Source organism: Staurois parvus, unplaced genomic scaffold (assembly GCF_062004578.1).
Source record: "Staurois parvus isolate SC_StPar_1 unplaced genomic scaffold, SC_StPar_1.0 ptg000263l, whole genome shotgun sequence".
Taxonomy (NCBI): Eukaryota; Metazoa; Chordata; class Amphibia; order Anura; family Ranidae; genus Staurois; species Staurois parvus.
Genome location: NW_028318059.1, coordinates 319,270 through 342,580, shown reverse-complemented (window position 1 = coordinate 342,580; position 23,311 = coordinate 319,270). Strand labels below are relative to the sequence as shown.

Below are 23,311 nucleotides of genomic sequence, written 5' to 3'. Positions count from 1 at the left end.
TGTGATTACTTAATCTCTTGATGAAGTTGACAGTAAGGATTCTTCTCCCATCACCAGGAGGGTTTTCCTCCTTGGAAAATCATTATTTCTGGGGTTTCTGTCCAGTCTTTCAGAACAGGTGGATCTTTCTACATTGTGGGATACTGCTTTGGATAGATTTCTTGGTTCAGACTCCACTGGACACAATCTAAGTACTGCTGTGTCTTCACCATAGAGAAGAAATGGGCGTTTTTTTCCACATCATGAACGCCAGTCTTGCTCCTTTGAGGGATGATACAATAAGCTTCAGTCTCACCCACATTGATTCCCCTAAGGAAAATTTCCTGTAAACTAGTTCCCCTCTACTATTAACCTCTGGCCATGGAGGAGAGGCTTAGGTGTGTCTCTAGCCTTGAATTGTAGGTGAAGGTTGTAGGAGGGGGACCTTGAGTCTCCCTTTATTGTCAGTGGGTCTCCCTTTATTGTCAGTGGATAGAACACACTAGTCTCCTGCTGCAGGTTTTCTCAGGCAGGGTTGGGAAATGCCTTACGAACCACATGGGACCTGTCCCCTGAAGAGTGAAATAAGGAGATCTAGATAAAGAAATATATTGTGTCTTCCTCTAAATTGTTATGGGAATGCAACGGATACATTAGAGATTATAAGATACAAACATGCAATAATTTTAATTAAAATTTGTCTCAAAGATTAAGCTTACTAGGGGATGAAAGGCATCTAAATGACCTCTCCTGTGGGTGGAGAGCAGAGCTGAAGCCATCTTACACTACTTGGTTCAGTTTTGGTCACAGTGAGTCTGCATTCAGATTGCAATTGGTGGCCATTTTTCTGTAGCACATTGTAGCCTGACAAGCTGCTTTGTATAATCTATACCAGTTCATTACATGTCAAGTTGGCTAATACCATTGATATGAGCATTCGTGTGGTATTTTTTTATGTTTGTCTACAATTTTTAAATAAAGTTTATTATATATTAAGGAAAAAATTGATTTTATGAACTCTGATGGAGCACACATACAACTAGTATTGTATGTCACATCTATCATTCAAAAATAATTAACTCCTGTGGTTGGCAGTATAACTCGACAGTATCAGAGTTCCTGTGTCCATCAATTTACTCTAATAAAAGGATGTTATGGTGAGTATAAAAATCCTATTTTTTGTTCTTATTATTTGTATGTGAGTGTGAAATTATTTACTAGTATCCCAGCAAAAGGCATAAATTGACACTTAACAATATCCTTATTCTCCAAAAATAATCCATACAAATACATTACTTAATGCCTCCTTTCGACATCCTTCATGAGCTCCTGAACATCTCCTTCCCCTTTCACTTTCATGTGTTTGGAATGAGCAGATCATGTTAGCTGTGGTCATGTGCAGTGTTCTTTGTACACTACACATCCCACAGTTCATCTACATACAGTGGGGCCATGGAGAAAAAGCTTAGCTACCCTCTAACAGGAAGTCAGATCACTGCAGCAAAAAAGGAATTTGGAGGAGGTTGAGAGAAGTAGAAAGGACTTTTTTTTTACTTTAGAATACACATTTGAACAGAAATGGTTTTACACCTGAAATTAGTGTCACTTTAAATTGAACCTGAGTTGGGTATTTAGTATTATATTAATTTACACTCTCCGGCTACTTTATTGGGTACACCTTGCTAATATTGGGTTGGACCCCCTTTTACCTTCAGACCTGCCTAAATTCTTTTTGGCATAGATTTAACAAGGTATTGGAAATATTCCTCAGAGATTTTAGCCCATATTGACATGATAGCATCAAGTAGTTGCTGCAGCTTTGTTGGCTGCAGATTCATGATGCAAATCTCCTGTTCCACCACATCCCAAAGGTTCTCTATTGGCTTGAGATCTACTGACTGTGGAGGCGAACTCATTGTCATGTTCAAGAAACCAGTTTGAGATGATTTGTGCTTTGGAACATGGTGCATTATCCTGCTGGAAATAGCCATCAGAAGATGGGTACACTGCCGTCATAAAGAGATGGACATGGTCAGTAACAATACTCAGGTAGGCTGTGGCAATGCTCAATTGGTACTAAGGGGCCCAAAGTGTGCAAAGAAAATATCCTGCACACCATTACACCACCACCAGCCTGAACTGTTGATACAAGGCAGGATGGATCCACGCTTTTATGTTGTTTATGCCAAATTCTGACCCTACCATCTGAATGTCACAGCTGAAATTGAGACTCGTCAGACCAGGCAACATTTTTCCAGTCTTCTATTGTCCAATTTTGGTGAACCTATGTAGGTTGTAGCCTTCATTTCCTGTTCTTGACTGATAGGAGTGGCACCCGGTGTGGTCTTCTGCTGCTGAAACCCATATGAATAACTGTTGCCTTTATATCATCTACAACCAGTCTGCCCATTCTTCTCTGATGTGTGACATCAACAAGGCATTTTGTTCCACACAACTGCGGCTCACTGGATATTTTCTCTTTTTGGACCATTCTTTGTAAATCCTAGAGATGGCTGTGTGTGGAAATCCAAGTAGATCAGCAGTTTTTGAAATACTCAGACCAGCCCATCTGGCACCAACAACCATGCTATGTTCAAAGTCACTTAAATCACTTTTCTTCCCCATTCTGATACTCGGTTTAAACTTCAGCAAGTTGTCTTCACCACGTCTAGATGCCGAGTTGCTGCCATGTGTTTGGTTGATTAGCAATTTATGTTACCAAGCAATTGAACAGGTGTACCTAATAAAGAGGCCAATTAGTATATTTGGCAATAAAGACTATTTTTTTAACCCCCCCCCCATCGACATGACATTGGTGTTGATTTAATAAAGGCAAATAGACTGTGTATATTACAACTGCAATTACAGTCTTTGCTCCAGAACTTAGCAAATGAGGGAAAGCTCTGTTGACTTCCATAATCCAATCACATGCAGGCAAAAATTTTGTATTTTAATTTCCTTTGCATGTGATTGGGTATTATTTGCAAAGTGAAGCTTTGTCTCATTTACTAACCTCTGAAGCAAATGCCTTGCAGAGTCCATCTGCTATTTCAAAGTGCACAGGCTATTTGCCTTTAGTAAATCAACCCCATAATGTGAAGGTTCCTAACACTTTCAAATGGGCCCAGAGAGATAGACCTCAGCCATGACTTAGAGTTTACACAAGCCATCCTCGCTTCACTTGTGATAAGATTTCATATTAACTCATATATTTCTTATTATTGTTAATCATTAGCATATGGATTAAAAACTAATTCATAATAGTTTCTATTGTTAAGCAATAGTTATTATTTCTAGAAATGTAAAAGTAAAATATGATATAAAATATGTATATTTAAAAGTTGAACTCTGGATGATCTCTCTGCTTCATATTGGTACATTTTTTTTAAGAAAGTCATAAGTTTACTGAGGGAAAGTTTACTAGGATGGAGTTCAGACAGTTCAAGACATCATGGTCTGCAGGTGCAGACATTCATTGTTTTTTTATTTATGTTAATTACATTGACATATGTCTTGGTAACCAATTATACTGTACCACATGTAAATTTCATAATGAAAGATTCTTATAAAAGGAGCTTGCAAACTCTATATTTCAGAGCAAGTTTTGAATTTGCTGCCAGCTGCACCTGATATTAAGGCTCCATGCACACTGTGGGTTTTGATAATGCTAGTAACGTTAGCTGTGTAAAGTCATGTTAAAAACGTTAGTTTTTCAGCTTTTTTTAGTGTTTGTGCATTAGCGTTTAGTGGCGTTGTGCCGCGTTTAGCAGCGTTTTCCCACATTTGATTTCTTAGCATTTTTTTACCCCCCCAAAAAATTTTTTTTGGTCATAAAAAGTCCAAAAATGCCAGTTTGCGGCATTTTCCCACGTTTTCCAGCATTAGAGCCGTTTTATAGCTAAAAAACTTCTTTAGAAACCCACTAGTCCTGGGTTTTTTTTCCAGCCAAAAAACGTCCCTGCCAAAAAAAAGTTGATTACAGTCTATGTGAGTAGGGACACATGGGATAACATGCTGGGAAGTTTACTGGCTGTAGAAAAAAAATGTTAAAAGCCAAAAACAGCAGCTGTAAAAATGTCCAGTGTGCATGAGGACTTATAAAGCCTCCTGCTCTTTTTGGAAATGTATTGCCTGGTTATCTTGTTATTTTCTACATCACACTCCACTCCTGGCAGCAATGTGGAGAAGCAGTAAAGTGAAAGCAAGGTAAATGGGTGCAACAGCTGGGGTTGGCTGCAAAGTAAACCTGTTGCTCTTCTCTGCTTTGGCAAAGCACAGGGTGAGGGTTCAGGATGTGATATTTAGGGTGAGAAGTTGAATTTATTGATACTGAAAATGTATCTGTCAATATTTCTAGCACTGAGACTTTCATGTCCATCACAATGAAGCCCATTTTAACATAATGCCTTAAAAACATCTGTTATTCACAGTTTATTCAACAGAACTTGCTTTACCATATAGTTTTGCTTGCAGATGGAACAGGAAAGACTAGCTGTGATAGAGCGCGATAACCAGTTCCTTGTGGAGAAGATCAGTCACATTATGCACACCAGAGGTGGAGTTGACAATTGGAACACTCCTTATATACAAAGGCAAGTTATTTTGCTATAGAATTTAAAAGAGAAGTTGAGTTCTTTTTTTTACAAATATCTATATATCTTGCGAGCCAAGCTGTGTCTACTGAATAACCACCCTAAAACACAAATCTGGACAGAATATGTCCTTGATATTACTGGATCGCAAACACCCAACACATAACTACCACTGTGTACATAAATTATTTCACCATAGTGTGTTGCACTCCTTATTAATTAATATCTCTTTAACTGCTTATAATCTCTTATTTATACTCAAAATAAATAATCATATATTTCCTAGTGATCTAATTTGCAAAAATATTTAAACATGGGTTCATACCTTTGACCAAAATTCATATATAATAATAACTTAATATACTTTAAAAAATAAAAATCCTCAATAAGTCATATTATTAATCCATATCCGTGATTATAAAATTAATTATAATTGAACCAATTGTGCATCATGATTAGTGAAAATAATAAATTAACATAAAAAAAAATGTGAATAAATACTCATATATAATTAATTAATTTTGTGCAAAAACAATGTCCCATTAATCATAAAAATAGTGACTTTGTGCTTTATTTAATCTTCAATCCGTGACTGATTGTGAATCCGTGACTGTTTGTGAATCCTCCAATTAGTGCAGATGTAAGCTCACCTCCTTATCTGCCTACAATTAGGCTATATTCGCTTTTGGTTCACCTCCTTTGGAACCTGCTTGATTAAGATTTCTCCTCTTTAGATTGTGGAATAGGGATATTCTTTATCACTGATTATCCCCTCTGGGATTAATCCCTCCTCACGATGATACAAGCCCCCTATACTCTCCTCTCCATGCGTCTCTCCACATACAGGAAAAAAATGCCAAACATAGTGTTTTATCCTTTTAAAATACTGCTTTATTCCTTCCAAGTAGTACACTCACATTTACTGCAATCAATATAAGGCAATCTTGTGTGTAACGAATCCTCCGCCGACCATTGAGTCATGCACCCGCCGTCTGTCAAACAATCCGGCTATCTCCGAGTGACGTTGCAGCCCCACCCATACGCGTTACGCCACTGGTCACGTGGCTTCATCAGGGGGTTTTGATAGGATAGTCACTCTCCCATTTCCGGCTTATATAGCTCGGCTCCGCCATTTTGTTGTATATCTACAGGGGGCAGCCATGTTTTTGGGGCAATTTCATTACATTAACACTTTTTCCAATTGATATATTTGTAGCACTTACTGCATTACTTCACCCGGAGAAATACATTGTGACATGACTCTGTGGCTTGCCAGGATTCGAGCGATCTCCTTATATATTATACTCATAATACAATTTTATTCTTTATACTTAAAAACGATCATATTTTTAAATTATGCAAACCATCATGTATAAGAAATATATAGATATATATATATAAAAACAAATACATCTGTATATATATAAAATAAAAATATAATATATTAAAATAATTTTACATCAATAATAAAAAATATATAATAAAAAATATAAAAATATAAAAAATAAATAAAATATAAATCTCCTACAAAGAATATCTTTTAATCAACATACCAAAAATTAATTAAACAAAAATAAATAAAAATAAAAAATCTCCCACATAAATCCATTAATGTGGGGCTCTGTGTATGTGCTTCCCTGTAAGCACACTGCTTTGCTATGCACAGCCATGCAGAGCAGTGTGCAGGAGATGATAGGAGATCCCCCCGTTGGAGATGCTTGGCAATGACCAGGCGCCAACGAGTAATCACTGGCCGGGACCCTGCGATTGACAGCCGAGGCTGAGAATGGCGCACGCCCCCTGTGACGATCGCGCGTCAGACCCCTGACCTTCTCACCAAACTCGTGACCGAAGGTCTAGCCAATCTGAAACCGTGATGTCATGTGCGTAACAATGCCACACCCAGCTGCACCCTGCACAACGATTTTCCAGCTCACTGGACCACAAATCGATATACCAGCAGCCTGAATGAGATTGTTACTGGGTCAGGTTAATTATGCAAATAACCCTTCACACTGCCACCACCTCCATTTTGTACAGAGAAAGAGGAAACTCGGCAATATCAGCAATAACACTAGGATGGTTGAGATAATCGTCTGTATAGCACTATCACCGCAGACAGGTTATACAGAGGGTTAAACAAACACAGTAGCACTCTTTTAGAGGCAGGAATTTGTAAGTTGCATTAACGAGCTATAGAAACAGTTCAATACTTTCAGAAAGAAAGATTTATTACTAAAAGGTCAAAAGGGTGCAATAAAAATATTTACAGAAAAAAGATGTAACCAATATATATATAAATATACAAAGAACAATAGCACAGCAAAAAGGTAACAGAAAGGAGGTTAAAGGGTTAAAGTACTTGCCAATCAGCCTTGGCTTAAGCAGATCGAGTTTCAGAGCGAAAGGGCACGTCTCCGAAGTTGGTTCTGATGTTAAATGGGACAATTCTTCAACTTCTTCGGTTAGGCCTGACAGCCTATTTTGTAGTCCCCCAGCAAGGGGTGTCTCTGAAGCCAAGGACCAATGCCTCATTTGGGGAGGGATTGTCTGGGCGGAGACCCAAACTAGAACCAAAATCTCTCCTAACTCATATTTTGGCTCATAACTTTTCCTAGGCACAAGTACCATTGCACCCGCGGGTAGATTAGTATGCAGACGCATCTGAGGAACGGTTACATATGAAATATGAAATACATACTTGAAGGGTTCAAGAGATGTAATTTTCTGCTTTCCCAGGTATTCCAGTCAGGGAGTGTGACCTATCAAACGATTTGTCTAATGGGCCATCTGAAGATAGGCCTGGTTTTTATGTAAGTCTCTCATATTCCAAGATATAAGACATAGGGGAAAAATGGATTTTAAAAGTGTTATCTAGTCTCTTACTCCTCTGGAATGTCTTTGAACTCAGGGGAAGGCTTGGGTTATCTTTTTACGAGGTGCCAGATTGCTCAGCTTCCCAGCCCGCCCGACAACCAGCTCAAAGATGGTTTATAGCTCGGAGCTCCCTATAGCTGTGCCCTGGCCGGCCTGTGACACTTTCAACACACACCGACCAAATTTCACTGTGACTCTCAGAGAGGGAGGCGGGAGAATGAGGGGAGATATGTTTGTACAAGATGGTTGATCCTTTGCCAAGATGGAGGTTGGAGCCAAAATGGTTGAACCACGTCCATCTCTGTGGCATGATTGCTACACCCCCTACCTGGAAATGCAAAATCACGTATATATACAGTATGTGTACTTCTGCTATAGGGCAGACTGGAAGCGGTTAAAGTTGGGCTCTTTCCCCAGCCTGGACCAGCTGAGTGATGTCAGCTGACAGCAGACCTTAGCCCACTGTCGGTTAAAAGAGTGCACAACGAACTGCACTCCTATGATCCACAGGAGAAGTACATCCAAACAAGCTTTGGCTGTATTTCTCCTTTAAGTAAGATTGGTAATGTTGACCAAATTTTTCATCAAATAATGGTTATTTGAAACCAAAGGTACCTTTTATAAAAACAGAGATGTTGCCCATCAACTATATTTAAAGTCTGTAGGCAATTCGCTGAAAGTAGCCTTCCCAATTCATTTTTGAAACTACGAGAGACTTAAAGGATAGGTTCACCTTTTCCCCCCCTAAATTCCAGCACCTCAATGTACTAATATAGCATTATTGCACTTCTTTTGCAGAAATTCACAAGCTTTCCATTTTTTCTACACCCCTTTATGTCAGGGTCTAGAAGGCTGTATAACACTTTTCTCCATTACTTCTGCCTTTTTCTCATCAGCAGTTCGAGCAGTCTTCTGACTTCTATCAGTAATCAGCAGAACACTGGTTAAAGCTTGTAGGAGTTTTTTCTGCTTTAGGAGGATGCAGAACCCCTGACCTTTGTCTGGACAGTGCTGATTGGTCCTGTGCTGATCACATGCAGAGTGGGAGGCAAAAAAAATCCAGCAAAGCATGATCCAATTTACTCCTGCAGGGGAAAACATTACTTCCTGATCCCCCGAGAGGAAATCAGATATTTCTTGGATCAACGTTACCTATAAATGTTAGTATCCAGTTATATTCTGTGTATCTAGGAAATAATCCAGGCCTTTTTTAAAGCAATCAACTGAGCTGGCCAGAACCAACTTTTGAGGGAGTCTATTCCACATTTTCACAGTTCTCACTGTGAAGAAACCTTTCTGTGTTTGGAGATTAAATTTCTTTTCCACCAGATGTAAAGAGTGCCCCCTTGTCCTCTGTGATGACCTCAGGGTGAATAGATCTACATCGAATTCACTATATGAACCACTGATGTATTTATACATGTTGATCATATCGCCCCATAATCTCCTCTTCTCAAGAAAGAATAAATTCAGTTCCTCTAATCTTTCCTCATAGCTGAGCTCCTCCATGCCTCTTATAGTTTGGTTGCCCTTCTCTGTACTTTCTCCAGTTCACCGAGTTCACTATATGAACCAGTTCCCGCTATACAGAGATGTGAACGGGGCTTGCCAGCTGAGTGTTTCCATCTACTCCCTCCTGTACTTGCATAAAGATGGCCATACGCTATGCAATCTGATCGTACAATCTCTGTACAATTTTCTTTAGATTTTCCAGAACTATTGAATAGCAGGACCCACCTATCTACCCATTAACTCTGTATCCAATCAGAAAGGCCCTTGTACTACATAGTTGATGGTAAATCTAAAGGAGATTGTACAATCAAATTGTATAGTGTATTGTGAACTTTACAGAACCCAGAACACAATTCTCCTGTTTTCAATACCACAGTTCTATCCACATAGGCTATTAGACCTCTCAGCACATACTGCCAAAATGAATGATCTGTGCAAGATGAAAGTTAAAGTAGCAAAAAAATTGATGCTTGTGTATTTAGTGAGAACAGTGATCACTGATTGATTGCATTTCATTTAATAATCGTGCACCTGGAAGTGGGTGGGTGGTAGGAGGGTAGATGATACAGGGTGTGTGCTAATGAGGTCAGCTGGTCAACTCCTTCCTGTGTCATGACCTTAAGTCTCTGCAGACATAATGGAGAAGATTTTTATATAGCCATGTGGACACTGATGTAAAGATGTGTAGAAAAAAATGGAAAATTCTGAACTTCTGCAAAAAAATGTACATTAATGCTATAGGGGAGCTGGAATTTAGAAAAAAAAGGTGAACTTATCCTTTAAACGTCTGGATATGAAACACACATGCACACTCCCTCTGGATTCCACAATCAAGTGCTTGGGGCCTCAACAATGTGTTGTCAGACCTGAGCACTGCCACGTGGTGGGTTTCCATTTCTATTACATTTTTTGAGGGTGCTTCAATGGCACATCAAGGAATCAGTGGGGTCAATGGTGCTTACTACTCAATGGGGTTGATTTATGAGACCCTAAAGAGTGCAAAATCTGGTGCAGCTGTGCCATGGTAGCCAGGAAGCTGATCGGTTTGTTGTCAGAGCTGATCCACATTTTGCACTCTCCGGTTTTAGTAAATCAACCCCATTGTCTTTTTTTTTTTCTATCAGTTGACTAAATTCTCTTTACTAGAAATGATCTATGAAAGTATAAAAATTCTCTAAAAATACTGTTTATTAGATTTATGTATGTGAAATATACCCACTTGTAAAACACGCCTAATGGTTTTAAGATATTGTTATAGCTCCACTCTGCTGGTTTTGTTTTTGCAGCTTTGTAGCACTAATAAAAATTTCTTATTGATTTTCCTATTTCATGCTGTAACGCTGGATACTCTCCCTGCAGACCAGTTTGTAGTGTCTGCCTGAAAACAAAGCAGCTTTAACCACTTGAGTCCCCAGGCCTTTTTATTTCTATATCCCCCTCAGTCCCACATAATTTTTTTTGTTTCATTGATGTCTTGTTCCCGTACATTATGCCTTTTCGCATTTGTAGTCTATCATAACATATTATACATTGGTTTTTTTTGGGACAGATAGGGATTTTATTTGGCAATTTGAATACATATATTTTTATTTCCTTGGTATTTTGGGGAGGAATAAATAGTAAAAAAAAAAACTTTTTTAGTAATTTCCTCCAACACAACATTTAAGTAATTTACGTAGTTTGCACAACCTCGTATATTTACCCAAATATATAATCAACAAAGTCTGTTCATTAAAAATAGATCACGTTAGTGCAATGCTTATATAACATAGTGGAATGGTAAGGCCCAAAGTGGACATATGTGTTTTACTTTATTTCACTTTTTTAGGCTACAATGCAACGTATGCAGCAGGGGTGTACCTACAGGGGTTGCAAACATCGTGAGCCCCCCCTGTACACCTGGATAGGAGGAGCAGCAGTATATAGAGGAACCAATCTCTCCATGCTACTCCTGCAACCGCTGAATGCCTACAGGAAGGAGAGGAGGAGAAGTGGCTGCAGGAGGAATATGGAGAGATCAGTTCCTCTGTATGCCACTGCTCCTGAACCTTGAACACTGAACGTTGGGGTACTAACAACCCTAGACCATTCAGAGTATGAATCATCTTTTAGCCAGTTTTCTATCCATTTACAAACTGACTTTACATATTAGCCGTGTATGGGGAACTGTATCAAACACTTTTGCAAAGTCCAAGTATACCACATCCACCACCACCCCTCTGTCCAAGTATACCATGTCCACAGCCACTCCTTTGTCAAAGGTTTTGCTTACCTCTTTATAAAAAGAAACCAGATTTGTTTGACAACTTCTGTCTTTCATGAATCCATGCTGTCTGTTGCTGAAATATTTTTTTTCCAGCAAGAAATCATCTACAGTTGTGACCAAAATTATTCAACCCCCACTGAAATTGAGTGTTTTGGCCAGTTTGACATTGCTTTTGATCATTCAGTCATCTTGCTTACATTTACATTAAAGAGGCACTTGTAGGTCAGACAAATATAACATAACAGTTATAATGAAATAACCACAAATGTCTTTTCTGTGCTCACAGCATTATCAGTTTTATTCAACCCCCAAGTGACATTCAATCTTAGTACTTAGTACAGCATCCTTTTACAGTTATAACAGCTTTTAAACGTGAAGCATAGCTTGACACAAGTGTCTTGCAGCGATCTACGGGTATCTTCGCCCATTCTTCATGGGCAAAGGCCTCCAGTTCAGTCACATTCTTAGGCTTGCGCACTGCAACTGCTTTCTTTAAGTCCCACCAGAGGTTCTCAATCGGATTTAAGTCTGGTGACTGCGATGGCCACTCCAAAATGTTCCAGCCTTTCCTCTGCAACCATGCTCTAGTGGACTTGGAGGTATGCTTGGGATCATTGTCCTGTTGAAAGGTCCAACGTCTCCCAAGCCTCAGGTGTGTGACGGACTGCATCACGTTTCCATCCAATATCTCCTGGTACTGAAGAGAATTCATGGTACCTTGCACACGCTGAAGCTTCCCTGTACCTGCAGAAGCAAAACAGCCCCAAAGCATGATTGACCCTCCACCATGCTTCACAGTAGGCAAGGTGTTCTTTTCATCATAGGCCTTGTTCTTCCTCCTCCAAACATAGCGTTGATCCATGGGCCCAAACAGTTCTAATTTTGTTTCATCAGTCCACAGAACACTATCCCACAACTTTTGTGGTTTGTCCACATGGCTTTTGGCATACTGCAGTCGACTCTTCTTATTCTTTGGAGACAGCAAGGGGGTACGCCTGGGAGTTCTGGCACGGAGGCCTTCATTACGCAGTGTGCGTCTTATTGTCTGGGCTGAAACTTCTGTACCCACATCTGACAAATCTTTTCTCAGTTCCTCAGCAGTCACACGGGGACTTCTCTCCACTCTACGCTTCAGGTAGCGCACAGCAGTCGAAGTCAGCATCTTCTTTCTGCCACGACCAGGTAGCGTTTCAACAGTGCCCTTTGCCTTGAATTTGCGAATGATGCTTCCTAAGGTGTCTCTTGGTATGTTTAACATCTTTGCAATCTTCTTATAGCCATTGCCCTTCCTGTGAAGAGAAATCACCTCTTCTCTTGTCTTCCTGGACCATTCTCTTGCCTTCACCATGTTTGTAACCACACCAGTAAATGTCTAGAAGGAGCTGAGTATCACAGTCATTTTAAAGCTGCCTAATTGGTGCTTATTATGCTTGATTGCTGCTCGGTGACATCCACAGGTGTTTTCAATACCTGATGGAAAGCACCTGTATGAACCTCTGTTCTTCAGAGTGGTAGTCTTTAAGGGGTTGAATAATTGTGGCAATGAAGAAACCACATAAGAACCATTTACTACTGTATTACATAAACAATTGATGTCATTTTAGTTGCATTTGGGTAGTTACAACGTCCTTGTAGGATTTGATTCTGAATACAATTCCAAATGTACACTATAGTCCCTAAACCCCTTTACAGCATTGGGGGTTGAATAATTTTGGTCACAACTGTATGTGGTTTTTAATTAAACTCTCCAGTATCTTCCCACCAATAGAAGTTAAACTAACAGGTCTATAATTCTTTGGTAAAGACTTTGACCCCTTTTAAACCACCTCAATACTCTTCACTTTTACCCCCTTCCTGCCCAGAACAATATTCAACTTTCTGCGCTCTCACACGTTGAATGATAGGTACTCATGGAATGCTGTACCCAAATTAAATTTTTCTCCTTTTTTTCACACAAATAGAGCTTTCTTTTGGTGGTATTAATCAGCACTGGGTTTATTTCTTCGTTTCTGTTATAAAATTGTGTAAATAAGTAATGTTTCTTCCTAAATTTGGTCCAAAATGTATACTGCTACATTTCTTTGGTAAAAATAATCCCAATCGGTGTGTATTATTTGGTCTGTGTGGAAGTTATAGAGTCTACAAGCTATGGTACTAATCATTGAAAATTGAACACACCTGATCAAACCTGATGTACTGACGGCCTATCTCATTTCTTGAGACACTTAGGGCTCGTTCACACTTGGCTGTTTTACCAACGCTTGTCAAACGCCCCTATAGCGTTTGGCAAGCGTTGGTCCGGCGTTTGCGGAGCTTTTTTTAACGCTCCGCAAACGCAGCATGCTAGGTTGCTAGGCGTTTGCCGAGAGTTAAAAACGCCCCACAAACGCCTATAATGCAGTTTGAATGGTGTTACCGCTCCGCAAACGCCCCGCAAATGCCCCGCAACCGTGACGCAACCGCATCGCAAACACTGGCCGGGCGTTTGCGGAGCGGCACCATAGACTAGAATAGGAGGCTTCAACGCCTCCTGACTCAACCAGAGGCGTCTGTTTTGCCGTGACGCAAACGCTCCCAATAGAACAGCACCATGTGCTGTAATGTGCAGAATTGTCAGAGGTGTTTGGGAAGCGGTAAAAACGCTTCCCAAACGCCTCTCTGCCACCTGCACACAACGCTAGTGTGAACGTAGCCTAACATCCAGGAATGATCCCTTTTTGGAAAGTAGACATTCCAAGGTATTTATTAAGAGGCATGGTGAGTTTTTTGAACCTGTAATTTTTTTTCCCACAATTCTTTGCAAAATGAAAAGTAAATAAATTTTTTTTTTTTCACACAACTGTTATATTAACAGGTTATTACTCTCATACGGCATATGCATACTTGCAGCTTCACCCCAAAACACATTCTGCTGCTCCTCCTGAGTATGGGGATACCACATGTGCAAGACTTTTCCACAGCCTGGCCAAAAACAATAGAATTACCCACAAAATGACCCCATTTTGGAAAGCAAATACCCCAATGTATATTCTACGAGGCATCATGAGTCTTTGGAACATGTCATTTCTTTTCCACAATTTTTCAGAAAATGTGGAAAGAAAGTGAAAATGTATTTTTTTTTACACAAAATTATCCATTTATAAGATATTTCTAACACATAACATGTACATACCAAAAATTACATTTACCATTATACCTGCCCACCCCAAAATACATTCTGCTTCTCCATCCGAGTATGGGGATACCACATGTGTAAGACTTTTCCACAGCCTGGCCACATGCAGAGGCCCAACATCTAAGTAGGACCTACAGGTGTTCTAGAGGCATAAATTACACATCTCATTTCCTGACTACAGAATTTTGAAGGTCCTGTAGCACCAGGACAATGGAATTACCCACAAAATGACCCCATTTTGGAAAGCAAACACCCCAGGGTATGTTCTATGAAGCATAATGAGTCTTTTGAACATGTTATTTTTTCCACAGGTTTTCAGAAAATGTGGAAAGAAAATTAAAATGTATTATTTTTTCACAAAGTTCTCGATATTTCTAACACATAGCATGTACATAACAAGAATAACACCCAGTAAGGAAGTATGTCTTATTAACTGGCATCCACTTTGTATAATGCCTCCATTTCATTATACCTGCCCACCCCAAAATACATTCTGCTTCTCCACCCGAGTATGGGGATACCACATGTGTAAGACTTTTCCACAGCCTGGCCACATCCAGAGGCCCAACATCCAAGTAGCACCTTCAGGCTTGACACATAGCATGACACATAGCATGTACGTACCAAGAATTACACCCCAAAAATACATTCTGCTGAGCAAAGGGTAAACAAAAGAATTACCTGTGGTTTTAGTAGTGCAGTTGTCCACAGAGGAGAGCATTGGTCCAGGCAGCAAGCAGGGATGTGGTAAGCGACAGCGAAAGGAATCGCCCAGGCAGCAGTAAGGAATACTGTCCATAGTGACTACAGGCAGCAGGCAGAGATATTGCCAGCACAGCCAAAGCATTGGTCCAGGAAGCAGGAAGACATGTGGTCAGCAACAGCCAAATGAGTTGTCCAGGCAGACACATGGTCTGCACAGCCTATATATCAGTCCTGATATTTGGTAGGAACATGGTCCATAGTACAGGTAGCAGGCAGAGGTGTGGTCAGTTCATGCGGCAGACAGAGGCATGATGGCAGTAAGTCAGCAGCAGGCAGAAATATCAGGCTTAGGACCTTGGTCAGGTAAGACTTGCGCACAGGGGTAGAGGCTTCGTCCCACCCAATCTCTTTGAAGCCTCCAGGACTAACAGACCCTTTTCCAGGAATTACAAAACCCAGAGAAAACCAAAAACGTTGTTTTCTCCACTCGGAAAATCTATTCTGGAGCCCGTCACATACATGAGACCCCTGTGTTGTCTTGAATCCAACTAATAGATTTGCAGGGCATAAGATCAGTTCAGGAGGCAGGCAAAAAGCATGGTCGATCAAACAGGCCGAGGTCAATTCATGTGGAAGGCAGAAACGTGCTTGAGAGTTCAAGAGGCAGGCAGAGGCATCGTCAATAAACAGTCAGTTCAGGTGGCAAGCAGAGGCATTGTTGATAAACAGTTCAGGTCATACAGGGAAATAGGCGATAGTGGACACTGGAAAAATATCTTGACTAATAGTGTAGAGATGTGTGATAGATCTGGAAGCACTCTCCAATACAGAGTCCTGGCTAGGAAGGACATTGCGAACAGTAGTATTGGGTGTCACAGCGAATTTGGTTACTGGAACATACACAACATTTTTTGGGGGTTTGTGGCCTGTTTGGGTAAGAGGGAGGATATTGGGGAAATGCCACTCATGGAGTCTGGTCAATTAATCAGAGCGAATTTGTTCAGGGCATGGCCATGCGAATAGAGAAGGGCTGTAACAATATCCTCTTGATAGTTCAGGTAGGTTAGGGATCTTTGTGTGCACTTAGAAAAGATGACATACGAATTGTACAGGGCCAACGGAAACAAGTAGATGGCAACCTTTTTATACCAATAGAGTGATCTCCTGGTGGCTAAGTATGGCTGTAACATCTGGTCATTCATATCCACTCCCCCCCATGAACTGGTTATAGTCATGTATGCATCTTGGTTTCCGGACAGGACCTTGTCTTGTTTGAAGTTCCACGGACGTGTCAGGATGAATTGAGGAAAGGATATAGACAGCTCTTTTATCTTTCCACTTTATTGCTAGGATCTCTTCATTCCGCAAACTGACTGTTTCAGCCTCGTTTTAATTTTTTTAGTGACCAATCATTCTTGGAAGCCCTTGTGGTTGGCCCGTGGTGTCCCACAGGCCACAGTTTCCTTCAAATAGAAATGGCAGAATAATGGGAGACTTGTGTAGAAATGATCTACATACAAATGGTAACCCTTCTCAAACAGCGGTTCTATAAGCTGCCAAACAATTTTGCTACTTGTCCCCATATAGGTAGGGCATCTAGGGTGGGGTCTAGCTGGCTGTCCTTTCCCTCATATATCTTGAAGTTGTAGATATATCCCGTGGCCCTGTCACATGCCTTGTAGAATTTTACTCCATATTTGACCCGTTTACTAGGGATGTACTGTTTGATGCCAAGCCTTCCAGTAAAGTGGACTAGGGATTCATCCACACAAGTATTTTTGTCGGGGGTAAACATTTCCTTGGTCGTACAGCAAAAAAAGTTGATTAGTGGCCGAATGTTATCATAATCAGGATGATTTCGAGGAGGGCACTGGGTATTATTATTGAAATGCAAAAAACTCATTATCATCTCATAGCGTGTTCTGGGCAAAGAAGATGAATAGACTCGCATATGATGTATAGGTTGAGTAGACCAGTAGGCATGGACTTCATTTTTTTTGTCAGTATCATGTTCAAAGTAAGAGAAAAAGGAGAGAAGCGCCTCTAAGTGCAATAAGTCTTTTAATTCAAGTCTAAATGTAGAAACACTCACATGTGTGAAGTAATCATAAGCATAAAAACCGTGGTTAACAATAGTTAACGGTGGGGTGGTAACCCGGGTGAAGAACCGTCATCTCTCTGCGATGTGGGGAGGTCAGCTCTCGGCTGGAACAGCGTGGTGGCTGGAGGGGGAACAGTGGTGAGGCCAGCCTTCATGCACGTCCTCCCTCAAAGCCGGATGGAACGCACGCTGGAACGTAGCGGCAGCGTGGCCGTGATGACGTCAGATCCCAGGGTGCACTGCGACGCGTTTCGGAGCATGCACTGGCCGTGGAAGGCGGAAGTGCACTCCTTTTTCAAGCAGCTGCTTGAAAAAGGAGTGCACTTCCGCCTTCCACGGCCAGTGCATGCTCCGAAACGCGTCGCAGTGCACCCTGGGATCTGACGTCATCACGGCCACGCCGCCGCTACGTTCCAGCGTGCGTTCCATCCGGCTTTGAGGGAGGACGTGCATGAAGGCTGGCCTCACCACTGTTCCCCCTCCAGCCACCACGCTGTTCCAGCCGAGAGCTGACCTCCCCACATCGCAGAGAGATGACGGTTCTTCACCCGGGTTACCACCCCACCGTTAACTATTGTTAACCACGGTTTTTATGCTTATGATTACTTCACACATGTGAGTGTTTCTACATTTAGACTTGAATTAAAAGACTTATTGCACTTAGAGGCGCTTCTCTCCTTTTTCTCATCTACAGAAGTTGCTACAGCTTATTTGGAAGCCTTGCCCTCAGTGCCACACGGAATCCTACGCTCTTCATACAGTAGCCACTAATACCACCATCACCCATACTACCTTTTCCCAGGACTTTGCAGTGTTTGCGCTGTTACAACCCTTCCTCATTTTTTCTGAATCATGTTCAAAGTAAGCCCAGGAAAAATTTTAAATTCCTCCACGGTGAGGGATTCCACACAAATGGGCGGGCATATGATGAATTGAGATTGCTGGCTATATATTGGCTGGCATACAGGTTACATTGCTCCACCATGTAATTTACATAGTTACATAGTTAGTCTGACTGAAAAAAGACAAAAGTCCATCCAGTTCAACCATTAATAAAAAAAAAAAGTTATAATCCTATACCCACAGTTGATCCAGAGGAAGGCCAAAAAAACCCAGCAAAGCATGATCCAATTTGCTCCTGGTGGAAAATAAATTCCTTCCTGATCCCCCGAGAGGCAATCGGATATTCAATGGATCAACTTTACCTATAAATGTTAGTATCCAGTTATATTCTGTGCATCTAAGAAACAATCCAGGCCTTTTTTGAAGCAATCCACTGAGCTGGCCAGAACCAACTCTTGAGGGAGTCTACTCCACATTTTCACAGCTCTCACTGTGAAGAAACCTTTCCGTGTTTGGAGATTAAATTTCTTTTCCTCCAGACGTAAAGAGTGCCCCCTTGTCCTCTGTAATGACCTCAGGCTGAATAGCTCTACACCAAGTTCACTATATGAACTGCATGTTGATCATATCCCTCTTAATCTTCTCTTCTCAAGATTATTATTATTATTATACAGTATTTATATAGCGCCAAAAAGTTTGCTCAGCGCTGTACAAAATAGTGGGGGACAGTACATGAGACAATACAGTAACAAAACCATATACGAGAGGTTCGAGGGCCCTGCTCTTTCGAGCTTACAATCTAGGAGGGAGGGGATAGTGGTACAGGAGGAAGTGGCTGTGAGGGATGGAGTGGTAGGAGGAGTGGAGGAGATTGGATATTAGGTGAGGGTGGGGTAGGCTTCCCTGAAGAGATGGGTTTTCAGGGTGCGCCTAAAGGTGAGGAGGGTAGGTGACAGTCTGATGGATTGGGGTAGTGAGTTCCAGAGGATGGGGGATGTCCTGGAGAAGTCCTGCAGTCGGGCATGGGAGGAGACCAGGGAGCTAGAAAGTAGGAGGTCTTGTGAGGAGCGAATGGTACGGGTTGGGTGGTATTTGGGTATCAGGTAGGTGAAGTAGTTTGGGGCAGTGTTATGAATGGCTTTGTACATCAATGTTAGTAGTTTGAATTTAATGCGTTGGGAAATCGGAAGCCAATGGAGGGAATGACAGAGGGGGGTGGCAGATGCGGAGCGGTTGGTAAGGTGGATGAGTCTGGCCGCTGAGTTCAGGATAGATTGAAGCGGGGATAGTCTGTGATGAAGTAGGCCGGTGAGGAGGGAGTTGCAGTAGTTGAGTCGTGAGATAATAAGGGAGTGAATGAGTTGTTTAGTAGTGTCTGGGGTCAGGAACGGACGTATTTTGGAGATGTTGCGGAGGTGGAGCCTGCATGAGTTTGCCAGCAATTGGACATGGGGTTGGAAGGACAGATTTGAGATGGTGGCGGATTTAGCGGGGGGCGCCGGAGCTGGCGATCATACGGCCACTCCGGTCACCATCTTGACACAGCTCAAGAGAGAATAAATTCAGTTCCTCTAATCTTTCCTCATAGCTAATACCCTCCATGCCTCCTATCAGTTTGGCTGCCCTTCTCTGTACTTTCTCCAGTTCCCCAATGTTTTTTTTGTGAATTGGTGCCAAAAACTGAACTGCTTATTCCAGATGAGGTATTACTAATGATTTGTACAGGAGCACGGGTGGACTGACAACTCAGGGGGCCTCTGGGCAATAGGGGATCATGGGGCCCCTGTGTCCTTTCCCAAACTCAAAAAGCCTATGAAAAAGGTACCAGGGGCATCTCTTGGGGCCCCCTACTGACCCCGGGCCCTCGGGCAGTGCCCAAGTTTCCAAATGGCCAGTCCGCCCCTGTACAGGGGTAATATGATATCTCTCTCTCTGGAGTCTATACCTCTTTTAATACAAGAGAAGATTTTGCTCTCTTTAGAAACCGCAGCTTGGCATTGCATGCCATTATTAGGCTTGTGATCTACCAGAACTCCCAGATCCTTCTCCACCATTGATTCCCCCAGTTGTACCCCCCCCCCCCCTAGTATGTATGATGCATGCATATTCTTAGCCCCCAAGTGCTTAACCTTACATTTATCAACATTAAACCTAATTTGCCACATAGTTGCATTGAGGTCGGCTTGTAAGTTGAAGACAAACTGTAAGGACGTTATTCCACCGCACATCTTGGTGTCATCTGCAAAGACTGAAATAGGATTTTTAATTCCAGACCCTATATCGTTTATAAATATATTAAACAGTAAGGGTCCCAACACTGAACCTTGGGGTACACCACTGACGACCCCAGACCATTCAGAGTATGAATCATTAACCACTACTCTTTGAATACGATCTTTTAGCCAGTTTTCTATCCATTTACATACAGATTTTTCCAAGCCCATAGACCTTACCTTACACATTAACTGTGTGTTGGGAACTGTGTCAAACGCTTTTGTAAAATCCAAGTATACCACGTCCACCGCCACCCCTCAGTCCAAGGTTTTGCTCACCCCCTCATAAAAAGAAATCAGATCTGTTTAACAACTTCTGTCTTTCATGAATCCATGCTGTCTGTTGCTTAAAATATTTTTTTCCAGCAAGAACTCATCTATGTGTTTTTTTATTAAACTCTCCAGTATCTTCCCAACTATAGAAGTTAAACTAACAGGTCTATAATTACTTGGTAAAGATTTTGACCCCTTTTAAATAACAGGCATGGGCTAGAACCCCTGTTAGGTTACATAGTTACAATTAATAATTACTTGGTAAAGACTTTGACCCCCTTTTTAAATATTGGCACCACATTGGCCTTACACCAATCCAGTGGTACTATGCCAGTCATTAAAAAGTCCCTAAAAATTAGAAACAATGGCTTTGAAATGACAGAGCTCAATTCTTTAAGGACCTGTGGGTGTATACCATCCAGTCCAGGTGCTTTATTCAAATTTATACTGTCTAAATATTTTTCGATCACATCAATTGTGAGCCAATGTGGATCATCTAGAGCTGTGTCAATACCATGCCCATTATGGACAAGAGCTCCCCCATGCTCCTTTGTATACGCAGAGCTGAAGAAAGTATTAGGTAAATTTGCCTTGCCTTTGTCCCCAGTCACCCACTCTAGATTATTTTGTAAAGGGCCTACATGCTCGGGCCGAACCTTTTTACTATTAATATAGTTGAAGAATTTTTGAGGGTTGGACCTGCTATCTTTTGCAATCTGTCATTCATTTTCAATTTTTGCAGCTTTTATTTCCTTATTGCATATTCTGTTATATATTCTTTGTAATGTTTAAAATATGATAGCTTTCCTTCATTTTTTACTTAATAAAAGCTCTTTTCTTATCTATAGCTTTTTTTAACTTTGGCCTTAAGCCACATAAGTTTGATTTTTAGCCTTTTAAACTTGCTCATGGGAATATATTTTGCAATGTGCTCACATACAGTCTTTTTGAAGAACTCCAATTTCTGTGTTGTGTTAATCGATGCCAATATTCCCTTCCAGTCTAAGTCTTGGAGAACAGCTCTCAGCCTTGGAAAATTAGCTCTCTTGAAATTAAGCTTTTTTATTTTTCCCGTATCTGCTCGCTGTTTACAGCTAAAAATAAATTAAATCATGTTATGGTGACAGCTACCCAGATGTTCTTTTATATGGACATTTGTAATAAGCTCTGCATGGTTTGAGATAAAGTCCTTTGATTTCAACGTGCATTTAATATGCGCTTCTGTTGAGTGCATTATAAAGGATTCACGCTTTACTTGACATCACGATCATTTCTTTTGGACTTTATATTTGGAATATTTTATTTGGAATATTTTATCATTTTTTTTTTTTTCTCATATTTGCTGGATTGCTCACCTACTGTCACGATACAGTCGGTTTGTCACTTTTGCGCTGTCGTTTCAGCATGGCACTGTTTTGTATATTATTCATTTGTTCACTACAGCGTTGTTTCAGGGCGCTTCACCTATAATATTTTTACTTTTTGTGCTTATTCACTTACAGTAACAAGCTATTCAATTTATGTAATTTATTAATTTTTTTTATGACGGTATAGCATTGAGTTATTGATTATCATCTTATTTCTTTGTGAGTCCTGCACTTTCTTCCTTTTTCTTTATCACTTTGAGGATATAGTTGGTTATCCTTTTTATGCTAGCTGCTGCTTTTGCGCTCACTACATACTTATTCCAGTAAAAAAATAAATGAAAAAACGAATTGGGGTATAATTTTCTACTTGTATCTGAGGGCCTGGCTGTGCTGTAAAAGGGGGAATTGTAGGTTCTGCCAAATTAGCAGACAGCCACATGGAATATAAAAATACATCAGGGAGGCTAGTATGGGCTCTACCTCGTTGTGGACGGGAAACCCTGCTACAAGTGCCTGGCCTATCATCTGGAAATGTGGCCCTACTTGTACTCGCCATGGCACCAGGATTTGTAGTGCTACTGGTGAATGCCTGCCTATCTACTGGGAGTGCTGCGGCCGTACTTGTACTCTCCATGGCACCAGGATTTGTAATGCTACTGGTGGATGCCTGCCTATCTTCTGGGAGTGCTGTGCTGTTTGTACTCACTACTGTGCTACTGGTGGATGTCTGCTCCTCCTCAGATCTCCTGAACTTCTTTGTTTGGACTCTCTCCTCCTCAGAATCCGTTGCTGACCCACTGCTTTCAACTGGCTCATACTCAGAATCTGAGTCTGACAAAGAGAGTTCCCTGCTACTTTTGTCCATCATACTCAGTATCTGGAAAGCCTTTTGATGTTCACTGGTACAGATGTTGATTTGACACTGGTACACTGTGACAGATATTGAGTACTGGTAAACTGTGACAGATGTGGATCATTGGTACAGATGTGGATGACTACTGGTACTCTGTGATGTATGTGGATCACTGATACTGTGTGACAGATGTGGATCACTGGCATTGTGACAGATGTGGATCACTGGCACTGTGACAGATGTGGATCACTGGCGCTGTAACAGATGCGGATCACAGATGTGGATCACGGGTACTGTGACAGATGTGGATCACAGATGTGGATCACGGGTGCGGTGACAGATGTGGATTATGGGTACTGTGACAGATGTGGATCACAGATACGGTGGCAGATGTGGATCATAGGTACTGTGACAGATGGGGATCACTGGCACTGTGACAGATGTGGATCACAGATGTGGATCACGGGTACTGTGACAGATGTGGATCATGGTTAC

The 23,311-nt window shown here is 41.2% G+C and overlaps 1 protein-coding gene across 2 annotated transcripts in view; it reads left to right on the top strand.

Moving 5' to 3' along the window:
• The window catches only part of CFAP97D1 (CFAP97 domain containing 1), a 302,763-nt gene that overhangs the window by 146,178 nt on the left and 133,274 nt on the right, over window positions 1-23,311 (top strand). For both annotated transcript variants that reach the window (XM_089681289.1, XM_089681290.1), the window contains exon 3: window positions 4,453-4,571. In XM_089681289.1, the coding sequence (XP_089537415.1) occupies window positions 4,453-4,571 (119 nt within the window). The remainder of the gene's footprint in view (window positions 1-4,452; window positions 4,572-23,311) is intronic.